The 20739-nt window shown below is 53.3% G+C and overlaps 1 protein-coding gene across 9 annotated transcripts in view; it reads left to right on the top strand.

Moving 5' to 3' along the window:
• PRDM15 (PR/SET domain 15) overlaps positions 1–20739 on the top strand; it is a 78976-nt gene that overhangs the window by 39022 nt on the left and 19215 nt on the right. For 5 of the 9 annotated variants that reach the window (XM_055373629.1, XM_063702728.1, XM_055373631.2 and 2 more), the window contains 12 exons: positions 292–421; positions 1687–1868; positions 2129–2223; positions 2841–2928; positions 3820–3879; positions 10238–10405; positions 12511–12605; positions 15126–15257; positions 16553–16687; positions 17348–17511; positions 18404–18483; positions 18877–18996. In XM_055373629.1, coding sequence (XP_055229604.1) covers positions 292–421; positions 1687–1868; positions 2129–2223; positions 2841–2928; positions 3820–3879; positions 10238–10405; positions 12511–12605; positions 15126–15257; positions 16553–16687; positions 17348–17511; positions 18404–18483; positions 18877–18996 — 1449 coding nt within the window. The remainder of the gene's footprint in view (positions 1–291; positions 422–1686; positions 1869–2128; positions 2224–2840; positions 2929–3819; positions 3880–10237; positions 10406–12510; positions 12606–15125; positions 15258–16552; positions 16688–17347; positions 17512–18403; positions 18484–18876; positions 18997–20739) is intronic. The other 4 variants (XM_055373633.2, XM_063702727.1, XM_055373630.2 and 1 more) reach the window with 1 other exon arrangement.

Raw genomic sequence — 20739 nt, 5'->3', positions numbered from 1 at the left:
GTATGAAGAGGGAGGGATTGAAGTAATGTTATGATGTTGTGGTTTTTAAAAAGAATAACAAATTATAACTTCAGTTTAGGCTAAGAAAAACATTTTGCTTTTCTGTTTGTACTAGTAAATGTGTGGATCCCAAAATATTGACAGTTTTTTTTTCCCCTCTGTAAACCTTAACATTTGTGCCTACCACTCTGGCCTGGCTGTGGTTCCCATGGGGCAGTGTGTCACCATGGTTTGACTGTGTTTGTCTCTTGCTCTTGTGGTGACTTAGCTTGTCACATCCCCTTCGTACAGAGCAAGTGGCAGAGATCATTACCGAGGTCCCTCCGGATGAGCCTGTGAGTGCAACGCCGGATGAGCGGATCATGGAGCTGGTTCTGGGGAAGCTGGCCACCACCACCACTGACACCAGCTCGGTTCCAAAGTAAGTCCTGCCTGGCACCTGGGGCCGTCCTGTGGACAGACAGTGCTGGCAGCAGCCAGGCCATTCTGGAGGGAAGGCACCTTCCCAGCAGGAAAGCCCCAGGGAAGGAGGTGGAAACAGACCTGCTGAGGAGGCAGCAGGAATGTTCTGGAGCTCAGGAGTTTAATGGTGCATCCACTGTGAAAACAGCTTTAGAAAAATGCTTTATTTTGGTTAAATATGCATAAATTTAACCATTTTAACCATGTTTAAGTGCACAATTTAGTGGCATTCAGGATGTTCACACTGTTGGGCAACCATCTCCCCCATCCATCTGTGGAACTTTCCCATCTTCCCAAGCTGAAACGCTGTCCCCACTAAGCACCCGCTCCAGCCCCCTCCCCCAGCCCCTGGCACCCACCATTCTACTTTCTGTCTCTGTGGATTTGATGACTCTAGAGATGTCTTATAAGTGGAATCAGACAGGATTTGTCCTTATGTGACTGGCTTATTCCACCCCGGCTCATCCATGTGTAGCCTGTGTCAGAATTTCCTTCAACACTGAGTAATATACCATCATGCATATGCCTCATATTTTGTGTATCCATGCATCCATTGATGGACAGTTGGATTGCTTCTAGCTTTCATGATGCTGCTGTGGTAAAACACTTTGCTATTTGAATTTCAGTAAATTTAACAGCTTGCCCTGTGTTTTAGTTACGATTCTTGGGTCATTTTTACCATGGAGTTGAGTAAGTTGGTGGTCACTTTTTTCGGCCCTTTTTGGATCACCTCTTATAGTTGGCAAAAGTAATATCAGAAATGATGTTACCTGTTTATTTATTTTTACTTTATCTTATTGCCCAGAAGAGTTCAGGTGGCTTACCATCAAAAATACATTTAACAGGGAAAAGAAGTTTTAAAAATCAGGTTCAGATAATATGTAAAACAGAGAAGAGTTAAGACAGAGTGATAGGAGCAGAAAACAGGTGTGGTTATTCTAATTGAGGCACAAATTGACCTCCAGGCTTTCTGGTGGCCAGAGTTAGAACGCAGTCAGGTGTGTGGCTGTTGCAGTTAAAGCTGCCTAATGTCATTATATATTCAAGGTGTCCCTTTCAGATGCCCTGGAAGCTGGGAGTGACGCCCGGGCGCATTCCCTCCTTTCTCGCATACAGGCTCGGGATTAGCTGGGAAGTTTTGGAAGGAGGCCGTTTTCATGCTGCTTGTAACCTGGAACTTTTTTCCCACCTGTCTTTTCCCAACTTATTGACGTCCCTGGGCAGGTTCACCCATCATCAGAATAACACCATCACGCTCAAGAGGAGCTTAATTCTCTCGAGCAGACACGGCATCCGGCGCAAGCTCATCAAACAGCTCGGGGAGCACAAGCGGGTTTACCAGTGCAATATCTGCAGCAAGATCTTCCAGAACAGCAGCAACCTGAGCAGGCACGTGCGCTCGCATGGTGAGTCCGCGAGGCCCGGCTGGCGCCCGGGGCCGGGGCCGGGGCTGGGGCTGGGGGTAGGAGGACAGCACGGAGTCTCCCCTCCTTGGGTCGTCTCCCACGAGCTGCGCCAGTGAGAGGCTGCATTTGTGGGCGATCATCTCTGCAGCCGCTTCGCATGGTGGGAGCGAGGCGGCTTGTGGGGCATTTCCCCGGTGGGCATGCTTCTCTCGGTAAATGCTCTAAGTAGTGAATGAGCTCTGTGTTGGTTGGTTCCTCAGGTGACAAGCTGTTTAAGTGCGAAGAGTGTGCAAAATTGTTCAGCCGCAAAGAGAGCCTAAAGCAGCACGTTTCCTACAAGCACAGCAGGAACGAGGTGGGTGGAAACAAGCCCAGGGTTCTCTTCCCAGTTGTGTGGACAACACAGACAACTGACCAAATCACCATGTTGTAATAAGAAGAAAGAATCCCAGGAGGGAGGAGAGTGGGCGGGGGCTGTGGGGGAGGGAGGAGAGCGGGCGAGCCCTGTGGGGGAGGGAGGAGAGTGGGCAAGGGCTGTGGGTGCCCAGGTGTCCCTGCGAAGGGAGAGTCCCAGGAGGGATGAGAGCGGGTGAGGGCTGTGGGTGTCCAAGCGTCCCTGAGAAGAGAGTCCCAGGAGGGATGAGAGCAGGTGAGGGCTGTGGGTGTCCTGGCATCCCTGGGCCACGTGTCAGCCCCTCGTCCTGGTCAGATGCCCACAAGCGCAGCAGGAAGAGTCAGGAGAATGGGGGTGTTTGGTGCTTGGAGTGGGGCTCCCTGAGTGTGGAGTTCCTTTCTAGGGCAGGTGAACAGCAAGAGCAAACATCCTTTGTGTTCCTAAATAGAGCGGGAGGGTGGTGGAGGTCAGAGTCATAACAGACACAGGCGTGGAGTCGCCCGGGCAGCACGTCGGAGGCTCGGCATCTGTGGACTCTGCGCTGGGCCATCTCACTCACGGCGTGTCCCTCTGACCAGGTGGACGGCGAGTACAGGTACCGCTGCGGCACTTGTGAGAAGACCTTCCGCATCGAGAGCGCGCTGGAGTTCCACAACTGCAGGACAGGTGAGGGCGCCGGTCAGGTCTCCCCTCGGCCGCTGTGCGGTACGGATTCTAGATACGCCGCGGAGACCGTGAAACTTTAGTCCGAAGTAAAGATTGTTTTCATGAATAGACAGCCTCACTTTTAACATTTCCCTCTGTCCATTTTGCTTCAAAGCAGTTGTTACCCTAAAGATACACAGATGGAAACTTTCCAGTAAAAAGGGATTGATTTTCTTCCTGCATTTGTCAGCCGAGCTGCGTATGGCCCCACACTGGAGAGCATTGTAAAGCCGGGGGCCGTTCTGGCTAAAAACAGGGAGCAGCAGTGTCCAATGTTTTCTAGGGCCGTCTGAGGAAGAAAGGAAAAGATCAGGATAATGGCTGGAGGAGTGTGAGCGCTACCTCACTTGCTTGCAAAGGTTGCTCCTAACCGCGAGCCCTCCTCCATCCACATCTCCTGCGGCATCCAGAGTGGAACGGGGTTGCCCCTGCACGCATTCTTTTTGTTCTGAGCCTGCTTGTGTGCACCAGCTTCCAAAAATAAAGCATTTTCCTTGTGTGAGGTCTGAAGTCGGGTGTGCCTGGACCAGCCTGTAGTGGAGAGGTGGCCTCTTCGGGCCTGGGGGGCGTCTGAGGCCCCTGTCTCTCTGGCCGAATTTGCTGCTGGCAAGTAAACAGACCAAAGGAAAGCAGACACCACAAGGAGGCCAAGGCCGTCCTGCCGGCTGCGCTTCTCCACGTGGCCCGAGGACGCCCCTGTGTTCTGCAGTGATGACGTGCACCCTCTGGGATGTGGGAGTCACGCCTTCCCCATTCCCAGTGGTGGGTGGCACTGGAGGCCCAAGCAGTGGGGGTCCCCAGCGGGGCACAGAGGGGTGAGTCACTGTTGCCTTTGTGTCCCCCTCTCTCTAGGACTCATAGCACACCCTGGAGAGGGGGGGCCCGGCGGCAGTCGGCTTAGAGACCTACCAGGTTAGCCTTCGACGCCCACCCCGTCCTTGTCCGCCTGCTCTGTGTCTGTCACTTGCATCTCTGTGTTGTTCTTGTTAAGGTGCCACCTGCCCCTGTGTTGAGAACAGGGCACCTGCAGCAGCGGACTCCCAGGGGCTCTGACCAGGGCTGCCGCACATGGGCCGTGTGAGAGGCCCTGCTCCCCTGCCGTAGCTGCTGGGCGCGGGAGGCCCTTGGTGGGGTTGGCTAGTTCTACTCTGAGGGCTCCTATTTGAAATCAGGGTTTGGTTCTTCCTCCCTGATGCCTTCTTCCTCGGGTTGGACTGTTATGAGGGGCAGGAATGAGTCATGTTTTGCCTAAGCTTTAGCAGCTCTGAAGGATCCATGTCTGGCATTAGTTGGCCTCCAGAAGCTTCTGGATGAATTTCCAGTGTGCTGCACCTCCTACATTTTAAGCCCTCCTATCACAAGAATTCCCAAGAAACCTGGGGCACAGTCTCCTGAAGACTTCCACTTAACGCAGCCCCGGCCATGAACCTTCATCTTGTTCGCGAACCTCCCCTTGGGGTCCCCATGGTCCTGCAGGAGTGTAGCAGGCGAGGGTTTCGGGGTTCCCAAGAGTGATGCTACCAGCTAAGGCGCTCTGGTGAGGCAGACTCAAGGTTGAGGAAGAGGCATTGCCTTCTGATATTTTCAACTATTTCTCTGGACCCAAATAAAACAAAGTACTAGAAGCGGCTAAGGCAGCAGCAGCTTCCTGTCAGCCAGAGGTGCTGTTAGGCCAGGTGCTGGCCTTTGTTAGTCACCTAGAACCCGCAGAGCGCCAGGGACCTGCATCGCACCACCTCTTCCCCTGAGACGTTCTAGTTTCAAAGGTTACCTGTTTTAGACTGAACAGAAAGGATAAAAACCTTGAAATGGAGCTTGTTTGCATAATATATGATTTGCATGCTCTTATACTTATTTATAGTATTGAAGTTAAGAGAATGTGTATCTTCCTTAGACAATTAAACCAAGAATTTGTACCAAGAATGAAACCAAGAACGTGGGAGTCACGCCTTCCCCATTCCCAGTGGTGGGTGGCACTGCAGGCCCAAGCAGTGGGGGTCCCCAGCGGGGCGCAGAGGGATGAGTCACTGTTGCCTTTGTGTCGCCCTCTCTCGAGGACTCATAGCACACCCTGGAGAGGGGTGTGGGGGGAGGTTTTAAAATGTTGCAGTCTTGCGGGTTTTTCTAAAGCTCCCTCCGTGGGACCTGTTGTGGTGCCTGTCCCTTGTGGTGTGACCAGGTGCTGGTGTAACTCATCTTCGTGTTCCTTGTGCTGTGTCTGACCATAAGTACTGTGCTACTGAATAGCAAAGGCTCACGTCCAGGCCCTCAGGCAAAATGCGGCCCACCAGCCTCCCCCAGTAATCCCCTCTCCATCCCCGGGTGCCCTGCGCCCCTCTCCCTTCGTCAGACCCCAGTAGGCAGCTGTTCTCAGTGGCTCATTTATTCAGACATAAACCTAGACCCCCTCGGCGCAGGGTTATTGGAGGGAGAAGCATTGTTGGGACCCAGTGCCCCTGTGGGTTCCTGAACTGGCAGTGAGTGGGTGGCTGCGGGAGAAGCCACCCTCGGCTTGGCAGAGTTGTCCGGGACAGCTGGGGAGTGGCCTGAAGTAGGTTCTCTTTCCATGGTCACAAGGGGCTTGTGAGGGAGAAAGCTGAAGCTCTTGGCAGCACCATTGCCTTCCACGGGGCGGCAGGACTAGTGGAGCCACCTGCCCAGGAGGGGGTGCTCATGGGTGCTGTTTTGCACCTGCCTGGGAGGGGGGCTCACTTGTATTGGTTGGTGCCTGCCTGGGAAGGAGGCTCACCTGTGCTCTTTAGCACCTGCCTGGGAGGGAGGCTCACCTGTGCTCTTTAGTGCCTGGCTGGGAGGGAGGCTCACCTATGCTGTTCAGGAGGCCCAGGTTGAGGGGAGTGTGGCAATCCAATGCCACAGCACTGTAAAGGTGTGGCCTATGGTGATCCGTTGCCACAGCACTGTAAAGGTGTGGCCTGTGGCGATCTGATGCCACAGTGCTGTAAGGTGTGGCCTGTGGTGATCCGATGCCACAGCGCTGTAAGGTGTGGCCTCTGGTGATCCGATGCCACAGCGCTGTAAGGTGTGGCCTCTGGTGATCCGATGCCACAGTGCTGTAAAGGTGTGGCCTGTGGTGATCCGATGCCACAGTGCTGTAAGGTGTGGCCTGTGGTGATCCGATGCCACAGCGCTGTAAGGTGTGGCCTTTCACAAAGCGCTTGGCTCTAGTGGTCCCATTCCTAAGAATTCATGATAAAGAGATTTGACAGAAGAAAAAAATCTGCATTACTAAAGATTCCATCACTAAATTATCTACAGTGTCAAAAATAGCAAAGTGAGTTTTGAGAAGTGAGCTGGATGGAATATCACGTAGCCATTAAAGTGATCATGAAAATGTCCAGCACTGTAAACACGCACGCCTCAGACGCAGTGTGTGAAGGACACATACCATGCGGTCGTGTGGATCCGGACAGAGCCCATCAAATCTTAAGCCAAAACGAAACTGAGGGCAGTGGCTGTATGGATAATGTTTCACTTTATAGAAGGAAGGCAAGCAGTATGTTAGGCTGGGACTCAGCGTAGCATCTGTCACGGTGCTCCTCTTATGGCCCAGGTGAGGCTGGCTCTGGGCTGAGGTCACGCTGCAGGTGGGGTGGGATGTGGGCAGGGGAGCCTCGCACAGGGCCACCTCTACTGTGTTCAGCCCTGGCAGAGGCCACCTCCCACTGTCCTGCCATGGTTGGAGCTGTGGGAGGGGACTGTCCCCTCCCAGCGCTTCCCCTGTCCTGAGGGTGGCACCCATGGGGCATAGATTTCCCCACTGCTGCCTCCTGTCTTCGCAGATGGCCATGCCTTGTCCATTCCCAGCTGGGAGGAGTTGAGAGCGCCTGGCTCTCCCGGGGGAGGTTGTCTGCTTCCCTCACCCCCAACCTGGGCTGCACATTGGGATCACCTGAGTGAAGCCAGACACATGCGGAGGCCCAAGGCCCACCCCAGAGAGTCTCATTTTGTGAGCCCTGGCCAGTGAATCTCTACCTGGCGGGGGTGGAGAGTGGAGGGCGTTTGCCCCAAGGGACGCTGTCGGCAATGTCTGCAGACACCTTGGTGGGGAGGGGTGCTCCTGGCACCTACTGGGTGGAAGCCCGGTATCTGCTCATCATCCCACGGTGCACAGGGTGGCCCACAACAAAGGATCTGGCCCAAAACGCTGAGGCAGGGAAACCCTAGACAGGGGGACCCTGACACACTCTGTGGCGGCTCCCTCGGGCAGCAGAGAGGGACAGGCGCAGGGCGGCTGCTTTGCACAAATGGCAGCTTTCAGTGCAGTTTTGGGGATTTGTATATTTGGCAAACACTGAGCCTGGGAGCTGGTCCGTGGGTGAGAGCCCAGGGGCCCAGAAGTGCAGTCTGCTCTGGTGCCCTGCTCCTGGGTCACCCAGCTGTCATGTCCTCCCACGTTGGCGACACAGGGAGGAGAACGCAGCTCTGCTGGGCCCCGGGGTCGCCATCAACTGGTGAGGCATCTGATGGATGGGGGCAGGGCGAGGAGACCTGGGGCTGATGCTGCAGGGTGAGGGGGACTGGGTAGTGAGGACCCCCCAGGTGCCTGTGCAGTGAGGACCCCCCAGGTGCCTGTGCAGTGAGGACCCCCCAGGTGCCTGTGCAGTGAGGACCCCCCAGGTGCCTGTGCAGTGAGGACCCCCCAGGTGCCTGTGCAGTGAGGACCCCCCAGGTGCCTGTGCAGTGAGGACCCCCCAGGTGCCTGTGCAGTGAGGACCCCCCAGGTGCCTGTGCGAGAGTCGGAGGGACAGATGGCACTGGCGGGCTGTCAGTGTCCTGGGCGGAGCAGAAACCACCGTTTGACTGGCTACCTTCCAGGAGGGGCTGGAGATGAGGTCTGGGATGCAGGGATGTGGGTGTTTCTGGAAGCTTCATGGACTGTGTGTGGCTGTGTGTTTCTGTGGTGTGTGGATGTATTTGTGTGGTGTGTGTTTAGTATTTGTGTGGTGTGTGTGTTGAGTATTTCTGTGGTGTGTTTGTGTGTATGTGGTGTGTGTTGAATATGAGGTGTGTGGTGTGTGTGTTGAGTGTATTTGTGGTATGTGTGATTTGTGTGTATTCGTGTGGTGTGTATTTGGTGTGGCGTATTATGTGTGTGTGGTATGTGTTCAGTGTGTGTGTGGTGTATGTATGTGGTATGTGTTCAGTGTGTATTTGGTGTGTGTGATATGTGATTGTGTATTTATGTGTGGTGTGTGTATTTGGTGTGCTGAGCGTATGTTTGTATGTTGTGTGTGTATTTGTGTGTGGGTTGTGTGTGGTGTATGTGTTGAGTATGTGTTGTGTGGGGCATGTATGTGGATGTGTGTGTTGAGTGTGTATTTGTGTGGGGGGTGTGTGTGGTGTGTGTTGAGTGTGTGGTGTGATTGTGTGTCGTTTGTGTTGAATGTGTGTATTTGTGTTGGGGGTATGTTGAATGTGTGTGTTGTGTGTGTATTTGTGTGGGGTGTGTGTTGAATGTGTATTTTTGTGTGTGGTGTGTGTTGAGTTTGTGGTGTGTGTTGAGTATGTATGTGGTGTGTGTGTTGAATGTGTGGGTGTACGTTGTATGATTGTATATTTCTGTGGTGTGTTGAGTATGTGTGTTTGTGTAGTATGTGTTGAGTGTTTATGTGGTGTGTGTTGACTGTGTATTTGTGTAGTATGTGATTGGGTATTTGGGGTGAGTGGTGTGTGTTGAATGTATATTTGTGTGTGGTGTGTGTTGAGTGTGTGTGTATGTGGTATGTGATAATGTATATGGTGTGTGTTGAATGTGTATGTGGAGTGTGTGTGGTGTATGTTGAGTGTATCTGTGTGGTGTGATTATATGTGTGTGGTGTGTTGAATGTGTGTGTATGTGGTATAGTGCATTTATGTGGGGCTCGTGTGTGTGGTATGAGTACATTTGTGTGGTGTGTGTGTATTTGGGGTGTATGTGTGGTATGTGTTGAATGTATTTGTGGTGTGTATTGAGTGCAGGTGTATTTGTGTGGTGTGTGATAGTGTATGTGGTGTGTGTTGAATGTTTGTGGGGTGTGTATGTGGTGTATGTTGAGTGTATCTGTGTGGTGTGTGATTATATGTGTGTGATGTGTTGAATGTGTATGTGGTGTAATTGTGCATTTATGTGGGGTTTGCATCTGTGGTGTGTTGAGTATTTGTGGCTTCTGTGTGTGGTGTTATTTGTGTATTGTGTGTGTAGTTTGTGTTGAATATGTGTGTATTTGTGGTGTGTGTGATTGTGTATTTGTGGGGCATGTGTTTTTGTGTGGTGTGTTGAGTATATTATTTGTGTGGTATGTGATTGTGTATTTGTGTGGGGCATGTGTGTGTGTGAGATGTGTGTTGGGTGTGTATGTATTTGCATAGTGTGTGATGGTGTGTGTGACATGTATGTGTATGTGTGTGTGGTGTGTGTATGTGGTGTGTGTGATTGTGTATTTGTGTATTTGTGTGGGGCATGTGTGTGTGGTATGTTGAGTGTGGTGTGTGTGATTGTGTATTTCTGTGGGGCGTGTGTGTGTGTGGTGTGTGTATGGTGTGTGTGATTGTGCATTTGGGTGGGGCGTGTGTGTGTAGTGTGTATGTGGTGTGTGTGGTTGTGTATTTGTGTGGGGCATGTGTGTGTGTGGTGTGTGTATGTGGTGTGTGTGATTGTGTATTTGTGTGGGGGGTGTGTGTTGAGTGTGTTTGTATTTGTGTGGTGTGTGATTGTGTGTGTGCTGAGGAGGATTTGGGTGAAGGGGGGAATATGGGCACATTGATGCCCGCCCACGGGGAAGGAGTTGGGAGGGGCCAACACCAGGGATCCTGGGGGCAGGGGCGGCCACATTGGTCGGGTGGTCAGTTGCTTGGGTGGTTGATTGGTTGGTTGGTAGGTAGGTCATTTTATCTGTCAGTCAGTCATGCTGGGTGGAGGGTGCAGGCCCAGGGGAAGCTTTGGACTGGGCAGCTTTCCTGACGGAAGTGGAGTCATCGTCCCCAGGTGCTGTGGGACAGGGTGGCCCGGGAGGGAGGCGGCTGGCGTTGTTTGGTGATGAAAGGTGAGCTCCGTGTCTGCTTTTCAAGCACCGGGGTTCCCGTCTCTGCATCGTGAGTTCCTGGGGTAGACAGTGTATGACACACAGGTGCTGTTTTCTTCCTGGCCACGCGTCCCCGTGACTCTCATGCCCGTCACCCGCACTTTATTGACGTTCAGGCCACACGTGCGTGCCTGCGTGAGATGTTATTTACCTCAAAATCGTTGTGTGTTTGTTTGCTCTCTGGACAGATGACAAGACGTTCCAATGTGAGATGTGTTTCAGATTCTTCTCCACCAACAGCAACCTCTCCAAGCACAAGAAGAAGCACGGCGACAAGAAGTTTGCCTGTGAGGTCTGCAGCAAGATGTTCTACCGCAAGGACGTCATGCTGGACCACCAGCGCCGGCACCTGGAAGGTGAGGCCGCCTGCGCACCTGCTGCGGGCGGGGAGAGGCAGCTCCTGCGGGGTGGGGCAGTGCAGCATGGAGCAGTCAGCAGGGCCTTTGGGGAGTAGTTCGGCGCCGCCTGCTCCTTTGCCTGGAAACGCCCGCCATCCGATGGGCTCATCCTCTTCTGAGAACCTGTCTCAGGAGAGTAAGTTGCTGAGACACAGGTGTCAGACCTGCTGTGCGCCAGGAGAAACAGCTGGAAATACCCTAAATGTTCCACACTGGGGAAGGAGCTAAGAAAACTGGACGATTTGTGGGGTCCAGTGTTTTACTGTCATTAGAAGTGTTTTTTCAAAGATACTAGATATTGTGAAAAATGCTTTCAATATGACAGAAAGTGGGAAAAACCAGTATAAGAGCAACTAAGAGCAGCAGCCCTTCATACACCTTTTCATTAAAATTTGGAAAAAATTATTTTATAATTACAAATGAAGCATATGCTTGTTGAAGATGTGAGACCACAAAGTCCTGTGTAAAGTAGAACCCTCCTGGGCATGGTGGCTCATGCCTGGAATCCCAGCACTTTGAGAGGCCGCAGCTGGAGGATCGCTTGAGGCCGGCAGTTCGAGACCAGCCCAGGCAACATAGCGAGGCTCTGCTTCTACAAAAAATTAGCTGGGCCTGGTGGCACATACTTGTAGTGCCAGCTACTCAGGAGGCTGAGGCAGGAGGATTGCTTGAGGCTGGGAGGTCGAGGCTGCAGCGAGCTGTGCTTGCACCACTGCTTTCCAGAGCAAGACCCTATCTCAAAAAATATATATAAAAATAAAAAGTGAAGTATAACCATGTCCATCCAAATAGGCATACACATGTGCCTTCGTCCCTTTTTTAAAAAAACAAGGCTGGAATTGCATCCTGTGTACATTTTAGCACTTTCCTTTTTTGCTCAACTCTTTTCTTCATGTTGATTCATAAAGACCCACAACGTTTTTCTTTGTGGTTCTTTGGGTGGTATACTCAGGGCCTCTCGAATCAAACCTGGACTCCACTTAGTGAGTGGGTAGCCTTAGCAAGCTACTGTGCCTCAGTTTTCTCACCTATGCAGGGGAGACAGTACTCAGACCTGAACCCCTAGCATTGCTGTGATGGTTGCACCAGACCCTGCTCTTGAAACTTCTCGCACAGAACCCCGCACGTGGCAAGCGCCCATAAATGCCGGTAACTGTGGATGCTGCCAGAAGTCAGCTGTTTCCAGGGACACAGTGTAGCTGGGTTGCATTTTACAGTTTAATGTAACTCGGGTCGTCTTCTGTGGGAGTAAACTCATGTTTTTGTGACTGTTTTATGGGTTTGTCCCTCATATTGGAGCTTAGTCTAAGCTGCGCCTCAGACTCCTGTGTCTGTCATGCTGGGAGCCTTGGGAGAACGGTCCGTTTGTCCAACGTCCAGTTTGCTGAGCATTTTTAAATCCAGCTCTGCACTTACACCTGGCCAGGCAGCAATGCTCCCAGAATGGGTCAGCAGTGTAGAAAGAGATCCTGAGAAGTGGGTTTCTCTCTTTTGGTCAAAACTTACCTGTTTTGCACGAACGTTTTAAAGTCTGTCTTGATCCCAATTTGGAACAATATGCCTCAAAACCATAAAGGTTTTATTTACCAGCCTGATGTTGATTTGACTAATGTTAATTTGCGAGAGATGAATATTAGTATCTTTTAAATAAAAAATGCCTGCCTATTTCACTATCTATAAGAATCATAACTTGGCTTTGAGCCTTTAGATGGAGTAGAAGTGCCTTCTTCCATAGGAGCTCATCATAGCTCTGCCACCTAGGAACATTTAGCACTCGATGCCATTATATTTCCAAATGTTTCAGATGCGAGAACTGTCTCTGCAGATCCCACATACGTTGTGCCATCTCCCTTCCTTCCCTGGGGCTGCTTCAGGAGTGGTGGTTAGTGCTGATGCCAAACAGTGTGCAAGTGATGTTACTTAAACCGCCACGCTTCTGTCCCCACTGTGGGCAGCCCTGTCCTCCCATGCGCTGGAAAGGACGCTGGCTGAAGTGGAATCTGATGGACCTTCGCGTGTTCTGTGTGTATTCACTGTCTTGCTGGTGGGGTTGGCAATTTCAGGAGTGCGGCGAGTGAAGCGGGAGGACCTGGAGGCCGGCGGGGAGAACCTGGTCCGCTACAAGAAGGAGCCTTCCGGGTGCCCAGTGTGTGGCAAGGTAATGCTCGCAGTCCACGTCGGACGCTGAGATGGAAAGCACATCATTTTCTTCAGTTAAGACTCTATGAGCTGTACTTATAGAATATTGCAGGGAAGATTTGGGGGGTAACGATGGGTGCTCAGGTTGTCTTAAACTGGTGTCCACCCATTTTAAACACTTGCCATTTGGATTTCTTTGGTACTTAAGATGGGTTTCCAGTGAGTGGGCTGAGAAAGAAGGATTCTTCCTGGACAGCCTCTTTTCCTCTTTGCCATGATTTTCCTCCTGAGCTGCTCCCTGGCTCCCACTCTCCTGTATAGCATCGTTGAGACACTGACCTTGTGGTCAGGACTGGGGCACAATGAATGAGGACGCAGGGGGACCCAGTGGCTTTATTTTGCCTGTCAGTGCCGGTCTCCTCTGTGCAGTGGATGGCTGGTGTTCTGTAAGTTAGAGCATGACCGATCCCATGGCAGGTGCTCCCAGGCACGTTCAGTGGATGCCCGGCGCTGCCCAAGAGAGGAAAGGGTGATGTCATCCATGGGAGCACATCCATCCGAGGGCTGCACGGTGAGGGGGCCATCCTGGCAGTAGCTCAGGATTCAGACACCTGGCTGCTTGGCAGAGATGCTGGATCCTAAACATCCAGCAAATACGCTGCCCGTCCCGGGAGAGCCTAGGGCCCATGCCGTGGCCCTCACAGCTGTCAGGCCGCCATGGCCCCAAGTTCTGTGCAGAAGCACCTTGGTTGTGACTGGAGGTGGCATCACTTCTTCGTTACTTAGCTTTCACTCAGGTGACTGTAAGATGTCATCTGTCCTCGGAGGCCTAGGAACTGTCCCTCACAGGATGCAAAGCTCATGCTGCAGAGTAAGGGTTCTGAGCAGCTCCCAAGCGGGCTCTGGGCCCAGCAGCTCCAGCACGTCGCTCAAGTGGCTTTAGGAGCCGCCGAGGGGAGGGTGCCCCAGCCACACACAGCTCACGTGAGCCCCGGAGCGACGCTCATCCAGCGTTTCAGCAGCTGGGAGCACAGGCCCCCGCAGGAGGCCAGCTGTCACCGTCCCCGCCGTCCTGCCTTCCAGCATGCAGCACCATCACCGAGCTTTTGACCTTTTAAAGAGAAAATGGAAATCTCAGTGTTTATATGAAATTTCCTGATTTTTTTCAAACCACAGAGCAAGCCTGAGCAAATGAGTGAGCAGGGAGGTGTGGCTGGGGGTCCAGGTGAGGCTCCGGACTGTGGGCTGGAGGGGCAGGGCTGGGGTAGAGCAGGTGAGTTGGAGTGACTTTGCGAGCTGGGCCAGCTATGCACAGGGCAGAGGTGGGCAAAGCCTGTGCCCCTTATCCCCCGTCCCCAGTCTTTCTGTCCACTGACCTCTGCCCCTTGGGGGGTACCGGCTCCAAGTGCCTTCCATGCTGTTGAGAGATCGTTTGTGCAAAACCAGCTCTGTGCCTGACATCCAAACAGGTTTTTATTCTGTGCAGTGTTTATTGAATAAACACTGAGGGTTGAGGCAGGTGTGAAACAGCCTGTAGTTTGGGTGACTGAATTCTTTGTTGTTTCCAGTTATTTGTCGTCTTCAGCCCAGTCTTCCCTGTAAAGACCATGACATCTGCAGACTCTGTCCTCTCCTGCTCACCTTTCACCCTGTCGCATTGCCCCACCTAGCATCCCTGGGATGGGGCACAGCGCTGTCAGCCCGAGTCATCTGCACATCTTGGAAAGAGATGTCGCCTGGAGATGCCGGCATCCTGTCCCTAGCGAATCACTCATTCCTTTTCATTCATCTGTTACGTTCTCTTCTTGACAATGTGGGCATCAGGCGAACTTTAGGAGGTCACACCCCGGGTTACTTGGCCACTGGGAACGGCCATCCAGATAGAGACCCGCAGAGTTCTGTGGAGCACTGGGGTTTCTAGGGCCCTAGCAGTGGTCTCAGCTTCCAGCTTTGTCCACTGCTCTGTGCCAGTGGGGCCACATCTGTCATGTGGACCACCCAGCGCCAACCCCAGCCCTGGTCACAGAGGTGACCCCCTTGGATGCGTATTGGATGAATGGGTGCATCTCCACACCCATCATGCCAGGCTGGAGAGAGCAGGAAATCAGAGACATTGGGAATGTGCATTAAACACAGTATAAAAGCCAAGGGGGTAACTAGCTTTCTTCTTTGATATCTCCTTTCAGAAAATTGCAGGTACTTCTGTGGTTTGCTGGTTCCTTGGTAGTCCATCCTAGGGAAATATTTAAATGGGCTAAAAAAAATGGAGCTGAACTAACATTTATAATAAAGACTAGGAAATGGTCAATTTTCTATTGTAACGTAAGCACCTGTTTACACAATTCAGCAAGTAACCCTTATTCTGGCATCAGTGATTATTTGTGTCTCTCACACACTGAGGAACTGTTAAGATGCAAGGCCTGGAGCACAGTGCTGTGTTTCTGTCCCGGGTTGTGGTTTCCCCGGAGGAGCCTGATGGAGAGGCTCCTTCCCGTCACGAGACGCCGCAGCCCCTCACCATGCGGCTCTTCTGCCACAGGTGTTCTCCTGCCGGAGCAATATGAACAAGCACCTGCTCACCCACGGCGACAAGAAGTACACCTGTGAGATCTGCGGGCGCAAGTTCTTCCGCGTGGATGTGCTCAGGGACCACATCCACGTCCACTTCAAGGTGTCGATCGCGTGCTGCCCTCACCCAGGCATGCTCATGGCAGGCCCCCAGGCCAGCGTCTGTCACAGTCAGCCATAGCAGAGTTCTGCAGGCAGGGCAGCTTCTGGGCAGACATGTGCTGCTCACGGTTCTGGAGGCTAGACCCCAAAGCCCCCATAGATTTGGTGTCTGGCGAGGCTCACTTCCTGGTTCGTAGATGGCGCCTTCTCACTCTGTCCTCACATGGTAGAAGGGTAGGGATCTCTTCTATAAGGGCCCAAATCCCATTCTTTTTGTTTTGTTTTGTTTTTGTTTTTGTTTTTGAGACGGAGTCTAATTCTGTCGCCCAGGCTAGAGTACAATGGCAAGATCTTACCGCATCCTCTACCTCCTGGGTTCAAGTGATTCTCCCGCCTCAGCCTCCCAAGTAGCTGGGACTACAAGCATCCGCCATCATGTCCAGCTAATTTTTGTATTTTTGGTAGAGACAGGGTTTCACCTTGTTGGCCTGGCTGGTCTTGAACTCCTGACCTCAAGTGATCCGCCTGCCTCAGCCTCCCAAACTGCTGCGATTACAGGCGTGAGCCACCATGCCCCACCCCAAATCCCAATCTTGAGGGCTCCAGCCTCATGACCTAATGGCCTCCCAGAGGCCCTGCTTCCTAATACCATTTCCTGGTGAGTTAGGATCCAACATGGGAATTTGGGAGGGTTCAAGTATTCAGACCACAGCAGCGTCCTCAAATAGTTGACAACTGGGTCACATTTCATCTCTCCAAAATGAATTCTGTGAGTGCATTGGCCTCACCTCCTGTGGCCCAATTGCCAGGCTTGAAGTACTGCTCCCCCGCCGTGGCTGCTTTTCAGCCCGGTGCTGGCATTTGTGTCCCTCCCCACCTTTAGGGAAAGAGAGGAACGGAGCAGAAGCCCCGGGAGCAGGGAGGACTTGGGGTGTGATAAAGGGTGGGAGAAGCGCTGATCAAGAACTGAAGAAGTAACAGGTGGTATGGGAGACTCACTTGGGGGACTTCCCCGCAGTGCCTGGCCCTGGGCACAGATTGGGATCTTGCTGGGCGCGTGTGAGAGGAAGCCACGGGCGGTGTGGAGAGCGAGGGCAGCTTTAGCGTTTAGGTGGGGACCCCTGGGGACAAGCTGGGATGGGCCGGGGCACAAGTGTAGCTCGTTAGGGTGTCACAGGCATCAGAGAGGCGTTTTCTTCTGCATCTGGGGAAATGATTGGTCGTCCCTGTGGTGTAGATAACTGAGTGAAGCGTCTGCTGCGCTGTTAGAAACCGGAAGTGGTGGCTGTTTTCCAGGACATCGCGTTGATGGATGACCACCAGAGGGAAGAGTTTATCGGCAAGATCGGGATCTCCTCGGAAGAAAACGACGACAATTCTGACGAGAGCGCAGACTCGGAGCCTCACAAGTACAGCTGCAAGCGGTGCCAGGTATGGCGGGTCTGCCCCGCGGTGCCTGGGTGGTCTGGAAAGGAAGGTGGTCGTTTCAAGGCTGTGGGCCCCACACAGCAGGCACCTTCGTGCATCTCGGAAGCAGCCCGCCCTCCCCAAAGGCTCGGGCCGGTGGTCCTACTGCAGACTGGGTGCCTGTCCATCACCTGTGCCTGGGAAGGCCAGCCCGTGTCACCTTGGTGCTCAGGGATGGTCTATGTGGGTCTCACAGGCTCCCTCCAGGAACTTGCCTTGTGACACGGTTCAGGAACACACATGAAGTGTGGGGGTCGGCCTCCTAGAAGGGGGCTGTGCTGGCTGCAGGCTGGGGCGCCTCTCCCCTCCCCCTCTCCCCTCCCCCTCCTCCTCCCTGCTCAGGCCTGAAGCCCTCACGAGGCCTCCCCTGTGCATGGAAGGGGCTCGCCAAAAAGGGAGGGTGGTTTGTTTCCGAGGAGACCCATGCTCTTGAGTTTTGGGCATGAGGCCTTATGGCTTCGGAAAAGTTCCACATCAAGCCTCTGAGAGTCCCTTCCGCCCTGGCATGAGTCATGGGCTCTCAGGGCATGTCGGGTGCCCTGGTTTGTGGACACGACCTCATTAGCCAAGAGGACCAGGGACCTCATGCGGGTGTCAGCAGTGCCCTGTCCACCTGGCCCGCAGCTCACCTTCGGCCGGGGGAAGGAGTACCTGAAGCACATCATGGAGGTGCACAAGGAGAAGGGCTACGGCTGCAGCATCTGCAACCGGCGCTTTGCACTGAAGGCCACCTACCACGCCCACATGGTCATCCACCGTGAAAACCTGCCGGACCCCAACGTGCAGAAGTGAGGCCTGGTCGGGGGCTCCTGGGTTGTGTCAGGAGAGAGGGGACATGCTTCCTTGCAAAGAGACACATGCTTTAAGGAGCCATTTGTAGCTTCCAACAAGTGATGTCCTCTGGGTCGCAGGGCCAGGGCTGGAGGCGCAGCAGGGCTCGGGGGCAGCTGGGCTAGGGGCAGCAGGGCTGGGGTTTATCCTGTGCTTCCGCATAGTCTCCTGGCACCAGCTGGCCATGTTACAGGAAAATAGCAGGGTTCCTGCCCTGCCTACAGAATGACCCAAAATGCTTTTTCCTGCAGCAATTAGATTTCATTAATGCCAGGCCACATCTGACATACAGGCCATAATCTGCACGGTCTGCTGAGTGAGTGACTAAACAGTCCTGTCCAGGGGCGCTAACGAAGAACCACAGCCGGCACAGCCTAAGCAACAGACACTTACCATCTTCAGTCCTGGAGGCGGGAGCTCAGGGGTCACGGTGGCGGCAGGGCCGCCTCCTCTGACACTTCTCTTCTTGGCCCGTAAATGCTGTCTTCTCCCTGTGTCCTCATAGGGCCGTTCCACTGTGCGTGTCTGTGCCCAATCTCATCTTCTTATAAGGACACTGGTCAGATTGGTCAGGGACCACCCTGATGGCCTCTTTTCCATGTAATCACCTCTGCAAAGACCCCATCTCCAAACATAGTCACATTCTGAAGTGCCGGGGTTAAGACTTCGACGTAGGAATTCGGGGGGTTACGATTGAGCCCGTGGCAGAGGCTCAAATATCTGCTTCTTTTATCGTCCCCGTGGCACCTTGTTGCCTCACCTTTGCAGATGAAGGTGCTGGGGAAAGTGCCCTCGCTGCCGTGGAGCCCCGAGGCTGTGCGGCCATCCTGAGCTTGTCTCTGGTTTCAGGTACATCCACCCCTGCGAGATCTGCGGGCGGATCTTCAACAGCATAGGGAACCTGGAGCGCCACAAGCTCATCCACACAGGTGCGTGTCTGTCAGCATGCGGGGTCCTGGCCCTCGCTGGAGGGGGCTGGCAGGGAGGGATGCCGGGGGTCTCCGCGTATTCTACACACAGAGCCGTCGCACCTTGCCTCCCCCGTGCCTTCCTCTGTTTCTCCAGCTTTTCCCGTCCTTATCAGCCCTGCCACTCACAGCCCAGCGCCCCCAGCCCCCTCACCCCTCCAGGTCCTCAGGGATCTATTGGAGTCACAGGATCCCCGGGAGGGCTCTGTGGAGGCCGCTGAAGAGGCGACCCCACCCCTGTTACTGCGCTTCCGGCTGCTGGGGAGGCTGGGCCCCTCTCCTTGGTGCATCCTTTTTGCGGCCACCGCAGGTCGGAGCTGCTCGGCTCTGAGTTGCGGATGCCTGTGTTCTCAGGTGTGAAGAGCCACGCCTGCGAGCAGTGTGGGAAGTCCTTTGCCAGGAAGGACATGCTGAAGGAGCACATGCGTGTGCACGACAACGTCCGCGAGTACCTGTGTGCCGAGTGTGGGAAAGGTGGGTGCGGGTGCTGGGGCCATGGGCCAGGCTCAGCCAGGCCACCTGGCTGCAGGGTGCTGGAAGGGGACATGAGCGAGAACTGGGAGTGTGGGGAAGGTGGGTGCGGCGGGGGCCGGGGCCACGGGCTGAGTGTGGAAAAGGTAGGTACAGGCGCCAGGGCCACGGGCCAGGCTCAGCCAGGCTGCTCAGCTGCTGCAGGGCGCTGGGAGGGGATGTGAGCGAGAACTGGGAGTGTGGGAAAGGTGGGTGTGGGTGCCGGGGGCCACGGGCCAGGCTCAGCCAGGCCGCTCAGCTGCAGGGCTCTGAAAGGGGACGTGACTGAGATATCGACCATAGTGCGAGAGGCATTGCCAGAGTGTGGTCCTGGAAGCCCATAGGCTTCAGTCGCTTACTTAAGGAAAGAAGGACTCGAGACAGCATTTAAATCAGGAATCTGCAAGAAAAATCAAGTAGTCCAGAAAGCAGAAAGATGTGATAAATTTAAAGGCACAAACAAATCGTTTTAAAAGTAGGAAAATAATGCAGGATCTAATTGTTTAAAGTATAGAATGATTCCCAAAGCCACCATGGGGTCCGACAGTAGATGGAAAACCCTCAGCGTATTCACTACGCAGACTAGAATCGGCTGCGTGGTGAGAGAGAAACTCACCACGGCCGAGGAATCTTCATTGTAACGACAGAACATTCATTAATAACAAACCTAGTAATAAAATGTCTCAAATTAGTAAGCAAAATAAAAAGATAATTCCAGTACACATCATAATTTTAACCCATTCCTGTTTTTTTTTTTTTTTTTTTTAAAAACAACTTCCTAAAAGTTTTGGAGCGGCAGGTCTGTCTTGGGCTGTTTCAAGCGACCCTGCTCATGCTGTCCCGGTGACAGTGTGATGGAAACACAGGAGCTGCATGAACTGCACTCGCCGGGTGACCCCTATGAGCACCCATAGAATAACGCTGCGTGTCAAAGCCTAAAAGAACTGCCTGCAGAAAAGGCCAGAAAGGGGGTCTTTCCTTTCCCCACTTCCTGGCCCTCTGTTCCTCACCTCAGAGGCCAGCACAGGCTCTTGCCCCTCCTCCAGGGTAACTTTGCGCAAGGACGGCACATGGGTGGTTATTAAAAAAGCAGCGCATGCACCTCGCCAAGACATATTTTTTAAACAATACAAACAGGTCTGGAAGGTGGCATAGTTACTCTCCCCTCAAACCCCAGCCGGTCCTCGCAGAGCCACTGCGGTGGTTTCTCTGAACGGAATGTCAGTAGCAGTGTCTGCCTGCCTTAGCGGGACAGGTGGTTTCTCTGAACAGAATGTCGGTAGCAGTGTCTGCCTGCCTTAGCGGGACAGGCTGGCTTGCTCTTTATCCGCATCTGCCTTAAGCTCCCAGCCCCTTTCACCACCTGCTCCTCCCCTTTCCTCCCCAATGCCCCCAAGAAGTAAAATGTTTAAGACAGTGTGATGGGCCTGGCTGGAGGGGTCCTGAGTAGTGTGTAGAGACAGGAGGGGCAGGGGTGGGGTCTTATTCAGGGCCGGGCCTCTTAGGCAGGCAGAGAGGAGCCACACCTGGGTCCCCTGCAGGTCCCCAAATGCCACCAGATGCCCTGGGAGGCAAGGGGTGTGGGATAAAGCCACATTTTATAATGTTGTAGACATTTTAGTGTTTGAAATGTATTAATTATTTAATTGCATCATTTTTTAAAATGAATTCTGAATAGCTGAAATAAAATGCTGGCATTAATACATT

This window comes from Gorilla gorilla, chromosome 22 (assembly GCF_029281585.2).
Source record: "Gorilla gorilla gorilla isolate KB3781 chromosome 22, NHGRI_mGorGor1-v2.1_pri, whole genome shotgun sequence".
In the NCBI taxonomy this organism is placed as follows: Eukaryota; Metazoa; Chordata; class Mammalia; order Primates; family Hominidae; genus Gorilla; species Gorilla gorilla.
Note: the sequence above shows the minus strand (reverse complement) of the source record. Positions and strands in the feature narration are given on the sequence as shown.